Source organism: Bacillus rossius, chromosome 12 (assembly GCF_032445375.1).
Source record: "Bacillus rossius redtenbacheri isolate Brsri chromosome 12, Brsri_v3, whole genome shotgun sequence".
Taxonomy (NCBI): Eukaryota; Metazoa; Arthropoda; class Insecta; order Phasmatodea; family Bacillidae; genus Bacillus; species Bacillus rossius.
In genome coordinates this window covers 5169439-5187409 of record NC_086339.1, presented here as the reverse complement: position 1 = coordinate 5187409, position 17971 = coordinate 5169439, and the positions used below count along the sequence as shown (strand labels likewise).

Sequence of the window (17971 nt, the reverse complement as noted above, 5' to 3'; positions counted from 1 at the left end):
GGGCAGCCAACTCACAGCAGCCAAGTAGCAGCGCCACTATCGCCAGCAGCGCGGCGCGCGAGATTCAAAACTCAAGTGTGTTGACCAATGCCAACAATGTTTATAATGTCCAAGGTCTATTTACACGGAAACTATACAATATACATAACATGGAGGTTTCGCACGATACATTTCTAGTCATAAAGCTTCATATAAATGACTACAACTGTCTTTCTTACTGTTTAATACAATATGAGGAATTAAACATGAAAAAGTACATAGAATACACTTGTTTAGTGGCCAACCATTTGATGCTTGGAAATTATCAATTCCCATCCCCAGTGCTTCCTGGCGGCTCAGAGACGATGTTAGATGCCCTAGCCTCCATTAGCCAGTTAAAAAGTATCTTGTCCAAATCATCATTTTTACATACTTTCACACGTTTTCGATTTGTTCCTACCAGAGAAGCGCTGTTTTCGATCTGTTCCCGGTTGGATAATATGGTCGAAAGTGTAGACGCCGGGATGTCGAAACGTTTAACTATATCACTGTTTTTTACACCTTCATCAACTGCATTTAAAATTTCTAATTTTATTTTAATATCAATCTGTTGCCGCTTTTTAGGATTAGAATTCATTTTACAGTAGTACCGTGTTCATTTCCGTAACTACGTGTGGAAATAAACAAACAACCGTAAAAACTGAAAAAACTGAAATTGTACTCGTAGATACCATAGTTAAAAATATTTGCGTGTGCGCATCTTTAACCATAGAAACGCAACGTGTGTTATCTATGATGGTTTGTTTATTTATTGTCTTCCGTGATGGTGCATATTATTTTAAGGTTATACGCACATATTTTTAAGCAGTGAATGCAAACAAATTAGTGGATGTCTTTTAGGAGATGTTTATTTTTGCGTGTTTTTCAAAAGCGGCAGTTCGTTGTAAAGGGAATTTCACTATTTCGGAACAAATAAAATTCGGTATTTAGAGGTTAAAAAAACCATTGATCTTATGGAGGTTCAGCGGGACCAAAATTTTATTTTGTTGCATGGGGTTTTTCGTTAAATAGAATATTCGTTAATGGAGGTTTTACTGTATGTCCAGAATAAACATTTGATTGGATCTTCAAAATATTGTTACAAGTTTCATTTTGAAAGTTTTTGCAAGGCTTATTCTAAACATCAAACATTTTTGGTTTGTTTTATAATATAAAGGGTTATGTGAGGGCACAGGTTATTCTGGCGAATACAGTAATTTATTAGACTAAGCAGCATGATGCTGCTTATTACATGATTGTAACACCGACCGGTTTTGATTGCAGGTCACGTTATATTGAGTATGACCAATGACAATGTTTCACGATTCCTGGAAAAAGTGAACCAGTTTTGCTCTGGCAACTGGAGGGAGAGAGTTTTCAAGGTAAGACTGTAGAGACATGTTCCTCTAATAATAAGGAATTTTGTTTAGTTGTGTTCTGAAGATTGGAAAAAAAAATTCTGACCATCTAAATTTTATAAATTCATTTTTTGTATGTTGTTCAAAATTTACTGTCCATAGTTCAAGTATTTAAGTTAGCGCCAGCATCAAAATTTAGAGATTATTCAAATCTCAAATTTGGATGAGTCGAGTATTCACCAGGTTTTGTGATGTTCACAAAATATTTTGATTTAAATCTAAGTTTTTCTTGTGACAAATGTGTTTTCTTAACTTTTTTTTTTTTTTTGCATGTTTCTATCTTTTTAGCTTTGGTCGGCACTTATGTTTCTGTTGCAAATTTAGGATTTATACAATAAATTATAACAGATTTGATTTTAAATCTATTTAGAAAAAAGTAATTATTTTTTACTTCAAAACCTTGTTATTTCATTCCCTTGCAGTAATGGTTGGTTAGATAAAAATTTATTTTAACAATAGATTATAGTTGTTATTTAGTAAGTTAAACAAAAATAAGAATGGATTCAGTAGTGTACATGGTAAGGAAGTTTTTTAAGACAAAAGTTTCAGATAAAAATTACAAGATTTACAAACAGAATTGATTTGATCTTGTGCATAATATGGGGGTTATGCATTTTTCGTCGTTCAATCCATGTTTATTCCACCTCTTGCAGTCTTTGTAGGTTGTATAAAAAAAATATTTTAGACAGCTGTAGATAGTAATTAAAGATTTTTTTACAATAAATTAGAACAAATTTGATAGTATACATGATACAGAAATTATGAATGTTTTAAATTCTACCCTCGTTTTATAGTGTTTGATATTATGTATTTCTAAAGAGTCTTTGAATGGTTACATGTACCTGTACTTGCAGTGGTGTAAAGGCGCCGCTTGTTGATGTTGCAGAGGATATTCTTGTCGCGCGACCACCAGCAGGCCATGGGCACCTCGCACTTCATGAAGCACCAGTGGTTCGCGTCGGTGCCGTCGCAGGTGCCCACCCGCACCCTCCTGCGGCCGTACGACGAGCGTGAGTGCCGCCCTGGTGCCCTGGTGCCCTGCGCCAAGCCTCCGCCGAGTGCTTCTCAATGTTCGATTTGACCTTCGCCAGGATGTTTGCTATTTGTTTTATTTGGACCTTCGGTTGTGTTGCAAAGCTTTTAAACATTGGAAGTTTGAGATTTTTTTTTTTTTTTTTTTTTTCCCTGGAATAAAGTTGCTTGGTTAGAAAATCAAAAGAAGATGCTCGGTTTGCTTTCATGAATGCTCAGTATTAACATAATGCATAATCAGTTTATAATTTATTATTTATTATTTATTTATTAAATTTGTGACATGCACACCAACAGCCGAAGCTTTGGAGGTGTGCACAGAACAAGTAATAAAAACACGACACATACAAACGAATAAATACAACATAAACAGGATAATAAAAGACGACACATACTGAATGATACTTTTTATGTGTGTTTACATATGTATATATACAATTTTAATTGGTTAATCACTTAAATCAGCTAAACCATTACAAAATATAACTTTTTTCCTTTTTCTTCAATCCGGTATTTTATAATATATCTGTTATAAAAAAAATTATTTGTTTACTAAATTAAATAATTAATTTTATAGATGAATTTATATTAATATTGAATACTTGGTATATCTTTTTTAATTTTTTTTTAAAAGTTTACTGAATTCATATTTTACCAACCATATTTATTTAAAATCACTCCAGTCCTCTAATCACTTGCACGCGGAAAGACTCCCCGCGAGTGTAAGTGAAGGTCGAGGGGGGGTGGTCTGTGGTCGCAGGGAGCCAGAGGCTGCACCCCGCCTGCCTGCACTACCTGGTGTGGCTGGGGCTGCAGGACTCCTCGCACGGCAGGAAGGGGGCCGTGCTCCGCCCGGGCCCGGACTTCTCCTGCCACGTGTTCGCCAGGCTGCCGCTGGGCTGCGCCAACGAGCGCGACGCGTCGCCGAACACGCTGTGCCAGCTCGACGTGGACGCATTCCTCTACGCGGCCGGTTCGTACCGCTTCTCGCCGTGCAGGCTGCCGAACTAATAAGATCAAATCAAAAGCTTCTTAAAAGATTCACACGTTTGCTGGATCCGAAGAATATTGGCTGGGCCGTCCTGCTCTTCCACCGCAATCACTGTGTTTTGTTTCATAGATTGTTAGCAGGGTGAACGTGGGATATCAAAGAATAATAATAATAAAGGCTTCTTAAAATTTCGCGGCATTGCTGGATCCAAAGAATAATTATTCGTTTCCACTGATATTTCAAATTTTTTTTTTATGTCTTTGTAAACAGTTCACGCAAAAATTCTAATTTTGTTTTTTTAAGAACCAATTTGAGCCTAAGTCAAACTCTATTAAGATTTTCCCCCGTAATACGCTTTCCCGTTTGTAATATTTAAATAATTAATCCCTTGGTCACTCCCATATATCCCTGTATAAATTTTCCCCCTTTCGAAACATTTGCGTTCATAGATGCTTCCCATGTATAACGTCCATCGTTTCAAGAATTTAATAATGTAATAAAGTTTATCGTTACACTCTTAAACTTTATTTATTGTTTAACGTAATTTTTTAACAAAGATATCCAACAGTTATTTATCAGGATGGCTACATGCAGGAAAAACCAGGAGAAAACAGTTATGCTCCAAATTTTTAAAAAATTTGTTGGTCAATCATACACAAGAGAAAACTCCCACCAGCTGTATTGCTTCGTTGGCAAGTACAATATAGCCAACATTTATCTTGGGGCGGGTAAGGAAAACATTATTCGCCAGTTCTTGTGGACATGAAGTATTCTGAATCAGATTAGCTGGCAAAAACCTATAAAGCAATTACTCCGTATGAGATGCTATTTAAAACATTTCATGGAAATAATAATCTTTCTGATGGGCATAGCTACTGTCGAATCAGTAGTAATTAAACATAATATTAGAAGGAATTGGTTATAGAGGATACACTTAAGAGATGCCATTATCCTGGTCCATTATAAGACAATAAATATTTAGTACAGATGATAGTCTGTTAAAACATGGAATAATGGTTGGTTTTATTTTGGGCTTCAATTTTAGATCTAATTTTAAAAAAAAAGTTAATGTTTTTTGAATTTATGTTGAGTACCTTTTGGCCGTAGTTCAGAAGCTGTCAGTACTATTGCAGCAGGTCCTTAATTTTAAGTTACATTTTTGCGTGTAAATGGCTCGGTTGCTCATGCACAATATATAATTCAAAGCCACGTCACGTTTGAATACAACCCAGTGCTTGAGCATGAACTCATCGAAGAAGGGCCGAGTTGGGGTGTGGCAGAGGGATCGGGGTCCCATAGGAATTAACTCCTTTCACTGTGGATGCAATTTTAACTGTAAAACGGGGATAGTAAAGTTGTTAATAGCCCCAAAACTATGTTTTAAGAGGCCACTCCAGTGTTTCAGGGGCACTACGCAACCCGCGTTAACCTCATAAGATTCAATGCTATTTTCATTTTGCTTATAACTTATTAACTAATATAGATTTCTAAATGATGCTTGCTTGATAAGAAAGACAACGATGCTCTTATCAAAGCTCCTTTCTTCAAAAACATGCATAGATTATTGTTCAAACCTAGACAATACACTTATACATACTAGTAAAGATTAGTATAAAACCATAATTTATGCACGTTTTTGAAGAAAGGGGCTTTGATAAGAGCATCGTTGTCTTACATATCAAGCAAGCATCATTTCAATATTTATATTAGTTAATTAGAGCAAAATGAAAATAACATTGAATCTTATGAGGTTAACGCGGGTTGCGTAGAGCCCCTGAAACACTGGAGTGGTCTCTTAAGGAGAATGTTTGTTACTGGTTTTGATAAAGTATCAAGGAATGGTTGTTTGCAGTGTTCTGCTCGGCGGCCATATTGGAGGAGCAGCAGGCTACGGGGCTGCACAGCTCTGACCGGCCTGTCGTGCTGCCTGCCTGCATCATGCCGCAGCTCTGCAGCGCGGAGCAGGCCAAGTGGTGAGTGGCGCTAGCGTCCGTGTGCGGGTTGGTCAAGCACGTTTTGTACGTTGGATTGCAATGAAGCCAAAATAACTCCGAAAAGCATGCTAAAACACCGCTCAACACAGAAATACATCATGTAGCACCGAAAAGTAAGTTATACAGTACAATGGAATTAAGTAGCATTCATCCAAAACCTAACTCAGATCTTATTGTATGTAAAAATGAATGTTTGTGTGTTCATCTTCTATGCGCTTGTGCATCATTCATCCGAACGAGTTGAAACTTTGCACGCTTGACCTTCTAAACAAAGGGGAAGTTCACTGTCTAGATGGTATTTCGATAAAACAAAACCTTAAAGCAGAATTTAATGATAATTCATGGTTTATCCTATCTCTGAAAAAATTTTGCAAGCTTGACCTTTGAAACCATAGAGGTATAAGTCTATGGAATGGTTTTCAGTTCTTAAGTTGAAATCAGCTGGTCAGTAATTATATAGCAAAACATATAGCTGTATAAGGCTAAAATGCTACAATGTGTTTATTAGCTTCGAACGAACTCCCTAGGAAGATTATTAATGATGATTAATTTTTTTGTCTCGGTCCATCTGTAATAAAATCATTTTGGTGGAGTACTATATTTTGTTTCCGTTTGCCTTATCTTGAAACATGTGATAACTAGCAAGTATTTAAAACATGCCCTCCTCACATAACTGAATTGGTAATCTGCCAAACAACTACAATAGTTAACAAGGCTAGTACTTGACATGTTTGAACGTGGGTGTGCAGGTGGACCACGGCCTACAAGCTGTACACCCAGGAGCTGTTCTCGGGAGACGCCCGGCAGATTGTGAAGCGAGGCATCGAGACCATCAGGGTGTGCGGGAACCACGGGCTCGACAAGCGCCTCATCGTGGAGCTGGCCAGGATATTTGCTGATCGGGTACGTGGTGCGGTGGTCTTGTGTGTCGTGCTGCGTTGCCCAGCTGTTACCGGAGTCGGTCTGCAGCACGAACGCCGTGGGTTCCAGGCCACGTGCCTGTCCGCGCAGACGGACGGCAACGCGGATGTGTCCGCCATCGAGGAGCGGGCTGCTCTCTACTGGAATGCAGCCCTCCCCATGTTGGAAAGACTGCAGCGCAACCAAAGTGTCCGGGCCCCGTATTGCTCCTTGTTCGAGTACCGAGGGTGAGTTCGTGTTGCCTTGCTAAGTCGGGGGAAGTGTTGGGGTTTCTTAGCGGAGGACGGGTCGGCAGGGAGCGTGGTTGTCGCAGGAAGGAGCCGAGCGTGGCGGAGGTGAACACGCTGGTGGAGGAGGGACGGCTCTTCCTCGCCTGCAGCCTCATGAAGCAGGACAAGCTGGAGGAGGCCCTGGAGGCGTTCCAGCAGCTCAAGAGCCCGTACGCCACCTTCTACCAGGCGTCCATCTACCGCCGCCTGGCCGCCCATGAGCTGAACGGCTGCCGGCCGGACGAGATCACCAGCGAGATGCGCTCGCGCCACGTCGTGCTGCTGGTGAAGGCGCGCGATGCCCTCTACCTCACGTACGATCGCCTGCGCAGCCCCGGCACGGACCCTAAGCACGCCCTGAACGCCCAGCTGTCGGCGCTCATTCACGACGTGGAGAGCGAGCTGGGCAGCATCGATCCTGAGATGTCCAACGACAGTACGTGCTATATAGTCCAGTTTTTAAAAGCAAAATTTTTTTTTTGAATTGTTCCTGTGTCTTGCCTTTTTTTTTTTTTTAATCAATTTTTTTGCTGGTTTAAATAAGAAATGTGTTTCCACTTAAAAGCATATTTGTACATGGTTATAAAATCTGTCTCATTTCAACATGAAAATTGAAATTTTCATTTTATTATTTGATACTGCGTTTTACAAGCTCCTCCTTTCAGTGTGTGTAATTCTGTGTAAAATGTTGAGTACATTACTATTAGTGATGAATGTTTGTATGGTGTACGTATTGGTGATTTTTTTGTTGTGCAGTTCGCAATGACATGGATAGATACTCGGAGGAAAGTGGTCCGTCCCTGCCGTCTGTTGCTGAGAACCTTAACATCTTTCAAAACTCCCCCGCGAACTGGCAGAATTCGTCGTCGTTTCTCAACATGACGCCCAGGATGCGCACCAGCTTCGGGCGGCAAGGGTCGGCCCCGCACAGAAGTGCTGCCAACAGACTGAACGACACAGACATGGCCACCGATCACATTCCACACCGGACGGTGGGTAGCTAAGGATAATACAGTTACACTGCTACCGCCACTGGATGTCGGGAAAAAAAAATATGATCACCAGTGTTTAAGTTTATAAATTCTTTAGAGGCGTTTTTAGAATACCCTCCTTTTAGGTAATAGTACGGTGGAATCGTCTTACATTGTTCATGAAAAAAACAGTCAAGGCACTTGGTATGTAGTTCTTACCTAAACTGCCATTAAGTGTAGAAGTCTTGTAGGGATTTGAAAATGTACATTTGGAAGCAGGGGCGCAACAACTAAATTTCCAAAGGGGTGGTGGTTTTTTGTATTTCAAGGTGGAAAATGGTGCTATTTAAGCAGTTTTATTATCTAAAAATTGATTACACAGCACTTTCTTTGCCCCCACTTCAAGGTTTCAGAGGGGGGGGGGGGAAATAACCCCCCCCCCCCCTCCTCTCTGTTGTTGCGCCCCTGTTTGGAAGTGAGGCATACTTTGCAATAAGATCCGACTGGATGTTGAAAGCTTGGGCTGTGAAGAATGTGGAGGAAGAGAGTGGGATAGTTTGTAGGTCTGTCTCAGTTACCGAGATGATTGACCCATGTTTCATTCAGGAGGCCCGACCAAGCCCGGAGCGACTGGACGCGCAGATCAGACACATGCTGCACAGCCGTGACGCGGTCGTGCAGAGCGTGCTGGAGAAGACCCGGCTGGTGATGGAGAGCAACCAGGCCATTGTGCAGCAGCTCAGGGAGAACACCCGCTGCATGGAGGACCTGAAGGTGAGACTACCGCCGGTCCGCATTCTCACTTGTGCGAGGTCTGTTCGTTTATTACAGTTGTGACATGCAGAGGGTACTAGGGTGTGCACGGAGATAGAAAAAAAGAAACTAAAACAATGGGGAAAAAAACCGTATCACAATAAAAGATACAAACAAAAACAAAATGCAAAGGACAAAATAAACAATAGACACAGCCATAGAGAGGTGCTTGCAAGAACACAGGTGTGCCTTGCGCTGGAACATTGCAACTTGTCAGTGTTTGAAAGTACAGTAGAATCCCGTCGATGCGACCCCCCCTCTGATGCGTCCATTCCGTTTATACGACCGTTTTTTGAGAAACCGTGAAAAATATGAGCATATAAAGTCGAAAATTTGAGTAAAATCGGCTGAAAAACAAGTCTGTTACACTTTGTTGGGCGCTGTGTGTTCACGCATATCTTGGCGAGCGCTGTACTGTAAGCAGGCAGGCATACAACGCTGTTTGTAGATAAAGTACTTACAATTATTTATTACGATTTTGAAGTTTGTTGTTCCAGATCATGTTTTTTTCTTTTCCTTCTTCTTAATGGGAAACACTTTAATAACCTTTATTTTGGTCTGAATTTATGTGTAAGTATCACACATTGAGTCAACAAACAAAATTACGAAAACGAAACACTGTGCTACCTGTGGAAACTGGAAGTTATCTTGGAGAAAAAAGTTCAGTTCAGTAGTACCAATAGAAGAGAAGCAAACCGACTGAATTTCTGATTTGTTTGTATCCGTCAATTTGCGTTGCGAACCAGAGCTTTAATAGTTATTTAACACAGCTGTATATTAATTAATGTGTTTTGAAGTTACATCACGTCAGTTTCTACAAATTTACGATACCTTGAAAATCAACATTTATTAGTGTTTGTGTTTACATATTATTTTATGCTCGTGCTCGTCAATGATAACGTTCGTTACCTGCCATTTAGAGCCCACGACTTGATATTGACAAAATAAAGAAAACCTGTTCCCCGTTCCCCTGGTATTATGGAGTATTTTTATTAAATATATGTGACGTGACGGTGAAATGATTGACTAGGCGTACGTTAAATGTAACTGCTGTAAGAAAACATTCAAAGTGTGTCTGTGATATTAACCTTAATTTCGAACTTCTGTGGTTGGCCGAAAATGCCTAACCAAAAGGTTTGTGCAGCAGACAGGGCTTTTCAGTACAAAAAAGATAGTTTTTTTTGCCTGGACAAAAAAAAATCGTAATTTGTAAATTCTTTAATTGTCAAGTGTCATCGGAGAGAAAAGATTCAGTAGAAAAACATCTAAAATCAGCTAAATATGTGAGTAGTGTAAGCGAACGTGATAAAAAAAGTTCTCAGCTCCAGACGTCAATTGTGACATGTTTCAGTAGTGCTGAAAAGCGGAAACAGACAGTTGAGTATTTGGGAAAAAGTCACCGAGATATGCCTTAGTGCTAACATACCCCTTGAAAAGCTTGAAAATGAACACTTGCAACATTTCTTTAATGAATTTATTTAAGGAAGTGGTGATGGTACCTGTGTGAAGGTTTTGGGGGGAAAATATATGCTACCCTACAAGAAGAGAGTGTAACTTCAATGAAGAAAGAACTGAAGGGTAAGTGCATATCTGTGCACTGTGACGAGACAACAGTTGCAAGGGGACAGTGCATTTTTGTTGTTTTATTTAAAATTATCGAAGCTACTGACTCTTGAAGTTGTTGTGGCTGATGTTCACAACCTTGAAACGGCAGATTCAGAGCAATTTTAAAATCTCTTCAAAAATATGAAGTCGAATAGGATGACGTTGTGGCCCTAGTATCTGATTCTGCAAGAGTTATGGTCAAAAGTTTTGAAACTCAGAAAAATATTTTGTCAGACCAAGTTCTGATTATTCAGTGCTGGGCACATAAGTTGACTCTTGTGATAAATGTCCTAGCCAAGCACTTAAACTCAGCTGCAAAATGCTACATCTAAGGTTAAGTCTGCTTTCTTGAATACTAGGAAGCGAACTCATATTTTCAGAGCATTCCTTGATAAGAAGTATCCAGTCCAAAACATTTGTCTCTTTCCAATGCCAATCATAACTTGGTGTTCATCATTGTTCAATTCTGTGTGCTATATAGCTGACCATCGCCATACATTTGTGGAGTTCATGAAAACCGAAGAAGTTGTCAGCACAAGTAATGCAGGTGTTAAGTACATGTTGGCAGCTTCTGAAGAAGAAATCTTGTGCATTGAGACAGAGGCAGTGTTTGTTAAAGAAGCTTGTCAGGATATAGTAGATCTCGTTGAAAAGCTGGAAGGAGCTTCCTATCCATGCAGTCATTCTCTTCATGGTGACATACGCAAGATAGAACAAGTGTTGGAACTTGCTGAACCTGGTCATTTGGGTCCGAAAACTACAGAAAAGCTTGGAATGTGTGGAAAAGTAGTCACTAAAGGGAAAGTGACAGCCACGTTGACCACGTCTGATTCTCATGGACACAAAAAATTGCTTGCTTTAAAAGCAAGTGATCCATCATCCAAAATTTTTACAGATGTTAGTGTTTTCAATCCTAGTGAAATTGTATCCACAAATATTACTGTGGATGTGTGTAAACGATTGAAACGTGTCCTGTTTTTCACAGAACTTGATTACCATACAATACTATAGGGTTTCAAAGAGTTGCAGGTACTGGTGAAAAACAGTTAGTTGAGGATGGGAAAGTGGATATAGTTCAGTTCTTATTGCTCTTTCAGCCAATCATTCAGACTTTGCTAAGGCTGCCCTCAAGACAGTATGGTTGCCTTGTGCAAATGTTGATTGTGAGAGGTTTTTTCCTTCATACAACAATATACTTAGTGATAAACGCCACAATCTGAAACGAGAAAACCTTGACTTATTAAGCAAGGTTTACTTTGAGAAAAGGAGCACACAGTGATACACAGAGGCAAATCAACACTGTATCCGTACCAAGTGGAAGTTTTTAACGTGACTCTTTTGTACTAAGTTATTTACCTATATATTCAATTTTACAGTGAAACACCACCAGTGATTTTTTAATAGGTATTACCGGCAGTTATGATAATATGAAAAAGGTCTTTAATGCAATGATTTTAAGACATTTAAGTGCTTTTAACTTTGTTGAATGTGAGTAGGCCTTCTAATGATTTTTTTTTAAATTTGTTATAGGTTATAGTGTTATATTTATAGATTTTTAAGTTTTGCTCTTTCAGCCTATTAGCATGAATAATGCAGTAAAAAACATTGTGGTTTTTTTATTACTAAAAAAAATGTTTTGTCGTGAATTTGAAAACATGAAAACATGCCACCGACTTTTATAAATGAAAGTACCGCTTTTTAATGTTTAAAAACACCAACAAATTCATGTCTATCTATAATGTAAATTTGGTATTTGTTTAAAGTTTATTTTATTTTATTTTATTTTATTTAGTTATTGATGGTCTGTAATTTTTCAGAGAGAAGTACTTGAAGTAAAGAAGGAGCTACAAGACTTCAAAAAGGACATGAAAACTCGTAAAAGCACATATTCATCGCATCTCAATGCAGATCTTGGTCAGGTGTGTAGCTTATGTAATACTTATACAATATTTACACAGATAATAATTTTTTTTTTTTTTCATTTTTTGTTATATACACACGTTAGAAAAACGGTGCCGCCATTATGCTAAGATTGTAAATAGACACCGTTAGCCAACACGACGCAAACGCACTTGTGTTGAGCGTAATAATTTTCCGTGTGCGTGTTTTATAACGTATTTTAACCGCCAGGAAAAATTTATCGTTTTCTGACTAAATAAGTGTACCACAGAACCCAAAACTTTAAAATCTTGATGAAGTGCAGCATTCATTGCATGTGTGAAGAAAAAAGATTATTAATGTTTCGTGTATTGGCATAATTGCATCAAACATTATTTTTGTAAACATTAAAAAAAAATGCATTTTACAGCATCCGTGACGTATTTACCGTGCTGCAACATAAATTGAGTTATATTTTGATTACTTTTTAAAACTTTTTACGTCCATAAAGTTTCTGTAGATTTTTTTATCTGCGTTGCTGTCTTAGGAAAAGGTTAGCAACATTGTGTAACAAACCAAAAAAAATGCCTAAAAATAAACCAACAGTGGCTGCACGTGCAGTAGAATTTTCAAAAGAAGGGTTTTATGTGAGTGGTAGTAAAATATTGTGTAAATTTTGTGACTGTCGTTTAGAGTTTGAAAGGAAAGATACATTAAACAAACACATTCAGTCAGAGACAAAAATGGGAAACAAAGGCAACAAATTTCAAAAGGCAGCTTTCAATTGATGAGGCAGGGCCAGTGCTAAAACGATCCAAGGAACAAAAAGATGAATTTGTACTGGAAGCAGTTGAAACATTTATTGCGGCTGGAATTCCTGTTGAGAAACTGGACAACTGCAAACTTAGGGAATGGCTAGCAGAACATGTCAGTGGTGCTGGTGATATACCTAGTGCAGACTGGGTAAGAAAAAATATATTCCTCTTTTAAGGGAAAAGAAAGAGGCCGAGATCAGAGAAAAAGTGGCAGACCAGAAAGTCGTAAGCATCAGTGGACGTGTTAGTGTGGTTAGTATCTGGTGAGCGTGTAGAAGCAAGAACTTATCTTCCAGACAACAATGAGTAAATACCATCTGCAATAGGGCTCTGGGGTTCTGGTTTACCAGTTCTGTTTGTACATCAATTAATTACCTCTGTTGCGATAATTGAAAAAAAAAAAAAAAAAAGAGAGAGATATATAATTCTTATTTCCAAACTAGAAGTATAAGTGAGGTGTTCAGGGTCTTTAATTGGATATTGAAAATAATTCACTAACACAGACAAGGGAGTACGTTCTTAATACTAGTGAACAGTTTAGGGAATGCAATCACTAATATGCCACTCTAGCATTTGAACTTTTGAACCAATTAATTTTTAGTTACGATTTTCTTTCATAGTAAATTTATACTTGTCAAGCCGATTATTTGTGTGTTTTCTTTTACAGACAATTTGTAAATTTCAAACTAAATAATTATGTGGTATCTATGTTTTTTTTTTCTCTTCAGGTTGAAAATGACGAAGGGCTTTACGTTTTTGATGATGAAGAGTACGCAGAAGACATGGTGGTGGGTGGTAGGCAGTACCGATCCTTCCACACGCCCCATCCCACCTACCCCGTGATGTTCCCTCCGGCCGAGGCACAGCCACCCTTGATCTCCACGTTGTTCCCGCGCATGGAGCCTCACCTGGTGTACCCCGCCCCGCCAATGTCGAACCCGGGCGGCTACTACAGCACGTCTGCCCTGCCCTTCTCCGAGGGCCAGCAGCTGCCGGACTTCCGCGGGGGCCCGCCACCCGCGCCCCCCGCGTTCATCCAGCCCAAGCTGGTCCCCGCGGCTCCCGTCAACGTGGTGATCACCTCTTCCGACACGCTGCCCACGTCCGTGCCCGCGGTCCAGCCGACCCTGAGCGTGACCATCCCGCCACAGCATCGCTCGTCCTCCTTCCCGGCCCCGCACGCCTTCCAGATCTCGCTGCCCGCCCAGACCCTGCCCCCGCAGCCCTCGGTGCTGACCAAGGAGCCGGCCGTCCCTCCCTCCAAGGAGCAGCTGCTGTCCAACGTGCCCTCGCCCACGTACTCGGCGGTGTCCCCGAGCAAGGAGCAGCAGAGCCAGCCCCGGGGCCGGTCCGAGTCGGAGGACGACGAGGCGGAGCAGGAGCACGACCCCAGCTTCGAGCCCGTCATCCCGCTGCCCGCGGAGGTGGAGCTGTCTACCGGCGAGGAGGGCGAGACCCTGGTGTTCCAGACCCGCGCCAAGCTCTTCAGGTGAGCTGGCGGCGCTCGTCTTGCCTGTGGAGCGTGTCGTCACAGCAGGGCCGTAGCCCGGGGGAAGGGGGGGGGGGTGTCAGAGGTTCAAACCCCATTCCCTTAGCACCAAATCTTCAATTTCTTATTCATCACTCAAACAAATATCATATTAAAATTAATAAAAATTTTACCATTACAATATTTAAATTTAAGTACCGAAATCTGCTAAAATAGCACTATTTTACACCTTAAAATCCAAATTTTCCCGGGGGAGGACCCCCCCACCCCCTGCTTTAATGGGGGGGGGGGGGTGCTTCTTAATACCCCCCATACTCAATTCCTGGCTATGCCACTGCGTCACAGTCTTGCAATTTATATTTATTGGTTTTTTTCCTGTATTCCAGGTTTGTGGAGAAGGAGTGGAAGGAAAGGGGAGTTGGACAGTTAAAGCTGCTCTTCAACGCAGCCACAAAGAAGGGGCGGTTGCTGATGCGTCGAGAGCAAGTGCTGAAAGTGTGTGCCAACCACCACGTCACTCCGGACATTCAGCTCATGATCATGAACGATCGTACCTGGATTTGGGCTGCCAACGACTTTGCCGATGAGGAGATGCGGCTGGAGAAGTTTTGTGCACGCTTCAAGACTGAGGAGGAGGCTGGTAAATTCAAGAATGCTTTTGAAAAGTTGAAGGGAATGGTTGTAGTCACTCCAGTGAAATCTAAAGAATCTAAAGAAGACAGGAGCTCACCAGTCAAGGTACCTGGGAAGAAATTGCCCATCAGTGACAATGGCAGTAATAATGACGTAGTCACTTCAGGTGGTCAAACAACAGCTAATACTTCAAAGCCAATTTTAAATCCACCCAGATTTACTGTTAAGCCAATTTTAACTCCGGCCAAGTTTTCTGTCGGTGGGTTCAGTTTCACCTCTGCTCCAAATTTCAAATCTGAGAATAAAACTGATGATTCCAAGACTTCTTCTAAAGCTAAAGAAACTAATGTAGAACCTGAGAAGAAGAACCCACTATCAGGTTTTACTTTCTTTTCTGCTCCTAAATCCTCTCTGAACGCTGCAGCTGCTTCTCAGTCAGATGAGAACAAGAATGTTTCTGCTGAGCCAAACACACAGGAGGGCAATGTCCCTGGTTTACCGCCCGTGTTGAAGGTGCCCGAGGCATGTGTGAATTTCAGTAGTCTTGCCCAGCAAGCCAGCGAGTCCAGCCAGTTTGGGTTTAAGAGAGACAACAGCTTCCCAGGATGGCAGCAGAGTGGCTGTGTCCCGGTGTTCGGTGGGGCAGCTTCTACGCCGGCCAAGGACGATGAACGCGTGGAGGACTTCGTCCCCACTGCGGAGTTCCAGCCGGTGGTGCCCCTCCCTGAGCTGGTGGAAGTGAAGACCGGGGAGGAGCAACAGGAAGCCCTCTACCAGCAGAGGGCCAAGCTCCTCCGCTTTGACCCGGAGACGAAGCAGTGGAAGGAGCGCGGCATCGGCCAAATGAAGTTGCTGCGTGATCCGACGACCGGTCGCATCCGACTGCTGATGAGGCGGGAGCAGGTGCTGAAGGTGTGCTGCAACCACCACCTGACCAAAGAAATGAAGTTCAACTCCCTGTCAACATCGGACAGAGCTTGGACGTGGTATGCCCAGGATTATTCCGAGGGAGAGCTACAGGCTGAACTGTTGGCCATCAAGTTCAAGACTGTCGAACAAGCTCGAGATTTCAAGGCAGTTATTGACAGGTTGCAGTCTGAAATGGAATCTGCGCAAGTAAACGAGTCCATTTATTCTGACATTGACTCTTCATCTGACTTTGACTCCTCGCTGCTCGCCAGCCCACAGCAAGATGGGCCGTCTAGATCGTCGTCTGTCTGGACTTGCGAGTGTCTTTTTCCCAATTCTGAGAACTCCAAGCAGTGTCGCTCTTGCAAGAAAAAGAGGCCTCCGCAACACAAAAGCGATGTGTTTCCATCTTTCAGCAACAGCGAAGGCAAACTATCAGAAATATGCAGGCCCAAGGAAGGCTCCTGGAACTGCGACGCCTGCTACCTCAACAACGATGCGGACAGGCTTCGCTGTGTGGCCTGCATGGCCCCGAAGCCCGAAACCACGAACCCGTCAGATGATAGCAAGCTTGCCGATTTGTTGAAAGCCAAGAATGGATCGTGGTGTTGTGATTCTTGCGCTTTGTTGAACGACGTTGGGAAAACTAAGTGCATAGCTTGTGACAGCAAGAAGCCGGTTGCCGGAGCCGAGAAGCCGGAGCCGGTCAAGCCCCTGTGGGAGGCGTTCAAGCCGAGCGCCGATACTTGGGAGTGCAAGATGTGCTACGTCAGGAACAACAACACGTTGGCCACGTGTATGTCTTGCGAGTCACCCAACCCCAACGCTTCAGCATCGACCAACTCCAACGCTCCGTCTTCGGCCCAGCAGTCGAGCTCGTTCAAGTTCTCGGTGTCCTCGCAGAGCTCGCAGAGTTCCGGTTTTAACCTCGACTCCGTGTTCGGCACCGGCGAAGTCCGCAGTGCCCCCAATGTTGAATACACGTTTGGCATCAAACCAGACGTGAAGACGAGCAACAGTGCACCGCTGCCTTCCTTCTCGTCGCTCACTTCACTCGGGAGTGATGCATCGTCTGACAAACCATTCATGTTCGGTACCAGATCAGAGATTCCTAGTTTCCAGTTTGGCGTCAAGACTTCTGAAGCTCAGAAAGCGGTGCCAGGTTGGTGCATTTTCCTGTTACTTATAGCTGACATTTCTTTAACTCATAATTTGTTCTGTTTTTTATTGAGGCCATTTACTATTGTCGTTTATGCCTGGTACACAACCAGCAAGCTAAAAGTAATCAATGTATTTGCTTGCATAAGGGTTGCTACAATTTCACCGAATTTTCACCCAAAAATCATGGGTGTGAGAATTGCCTGCTGAAGTCTAGTGGAAAAAAAATATTTATGGAACATGATCCTTCTTTCTTTTGTGGAGATTAGTTATGTAGTTTTTCCATGTAATCCTAACCTAACATCTTATAAAGTGTTCGTTTTAAACTAATAATGGCCATGGTTTTTTTTATTTTTATTTATTTTTTATTTTTTTTAATTTCTTGTTGCGTGTATTTATCAACAGGCAATTGCAATCTTATTTTGGTATATATTGATAAAATATCATTAATTGTCTTTTAAAGTGGGCTCCCAAAATAGTTTTAAGTGAAGGTTTACTATACAGTATCATACCCCAGACCAACCAGCTAGCAAATGGATTGACTTAGGAGGACATTCTACATGTTTCATTAACACTTGAAGAAAAAAATTTGGGTGCTGAAAATGGTATTAGTTCCAGATACTGTTGTTACCTAAGCGGATTAGTTGCCAAAATAAAGTGTGTCGAACACAAATTGATATTAATGTACAATTTCTATTAATTCTCTTAGAAAATTCAGTCAACATGTCAGTCATGTTACAACTATGAAAACAGAGGTAGATTGCAGTTGCAATCAATTTGCACATAATCTCTCCAAAAAAAAATTAACTGTTCACAGTTAACAGAAAGATTAATATTAAAATTTAGTTCGCAATTATGTTCTGTGATTTTTACACGAACTCAAGGTACATGTCGAAGGACTATGTCCTCGGAACAGATGAAGTTCACTCGATACTTGAGGTGGGTTAAATACCTGCGACTGGTCAAAAATTCTAGTTAAATAGTCCGAAAATGCTTCTAAGTTTGGTTCCGCCTGAACTGCAGCCGTGACGTGACATGTGACATTGAGTTTATGTGC

General features: G+C 41.4%; 1 protein-coding gene across 2 annotated transcripts in view; it reads left to right on the top strand.

Annotated features, from left to right (window-relative positions):
• Window positions 1-17971, top strand: part of LOC134537403 (E3 SUMO-protein ligase RanBP2) — a 55673-nt gene that overhangs the window by 13530 nt on the left and 24172 nt on the right. For both annotated transcript variants that reach the window (XM_063377782.1, XM_063377781.1), the window contains exons 8-19: window positions 1303-1400; window positions 2323-2446; window positions 3229-3441; window positions 5312-5432; window positions 6203-6356; window positions 6444-6601; window positions 6688-7079; window positions 7400-7635; window positions 8221-8388; window positions 11850-11951; window positions 13454-14214; window positions 14601-16918. In XM_063377782.1, the coding sequence (XP_063233852.1) occupies window positions 1303-1400; window positions 2323-2446; window positions 3229-3441; window positions 5312-5432; window positions 6203-6356; window positions 6444-6601; window positions 6688-7079; window positions 7400-7635; window positions 8221-8388; window positions 11850-11951; window positions 13454-14214; window positions 14601-16918 (4845 nt within the window). The remainder of the gene's footprint in view (window positions 1-1302; window positions 1401-2322; window positions 2447-3228; window positions 3442-5311; window positions 5433-6202; window positions 6357-6443; window positions 6602-6687; window positions 7080-7399; window positions 7636-8220; window positions 8389-11849; window positions 11952-13453; window positions 14215-14600; window positions 16919-17971) is intronic.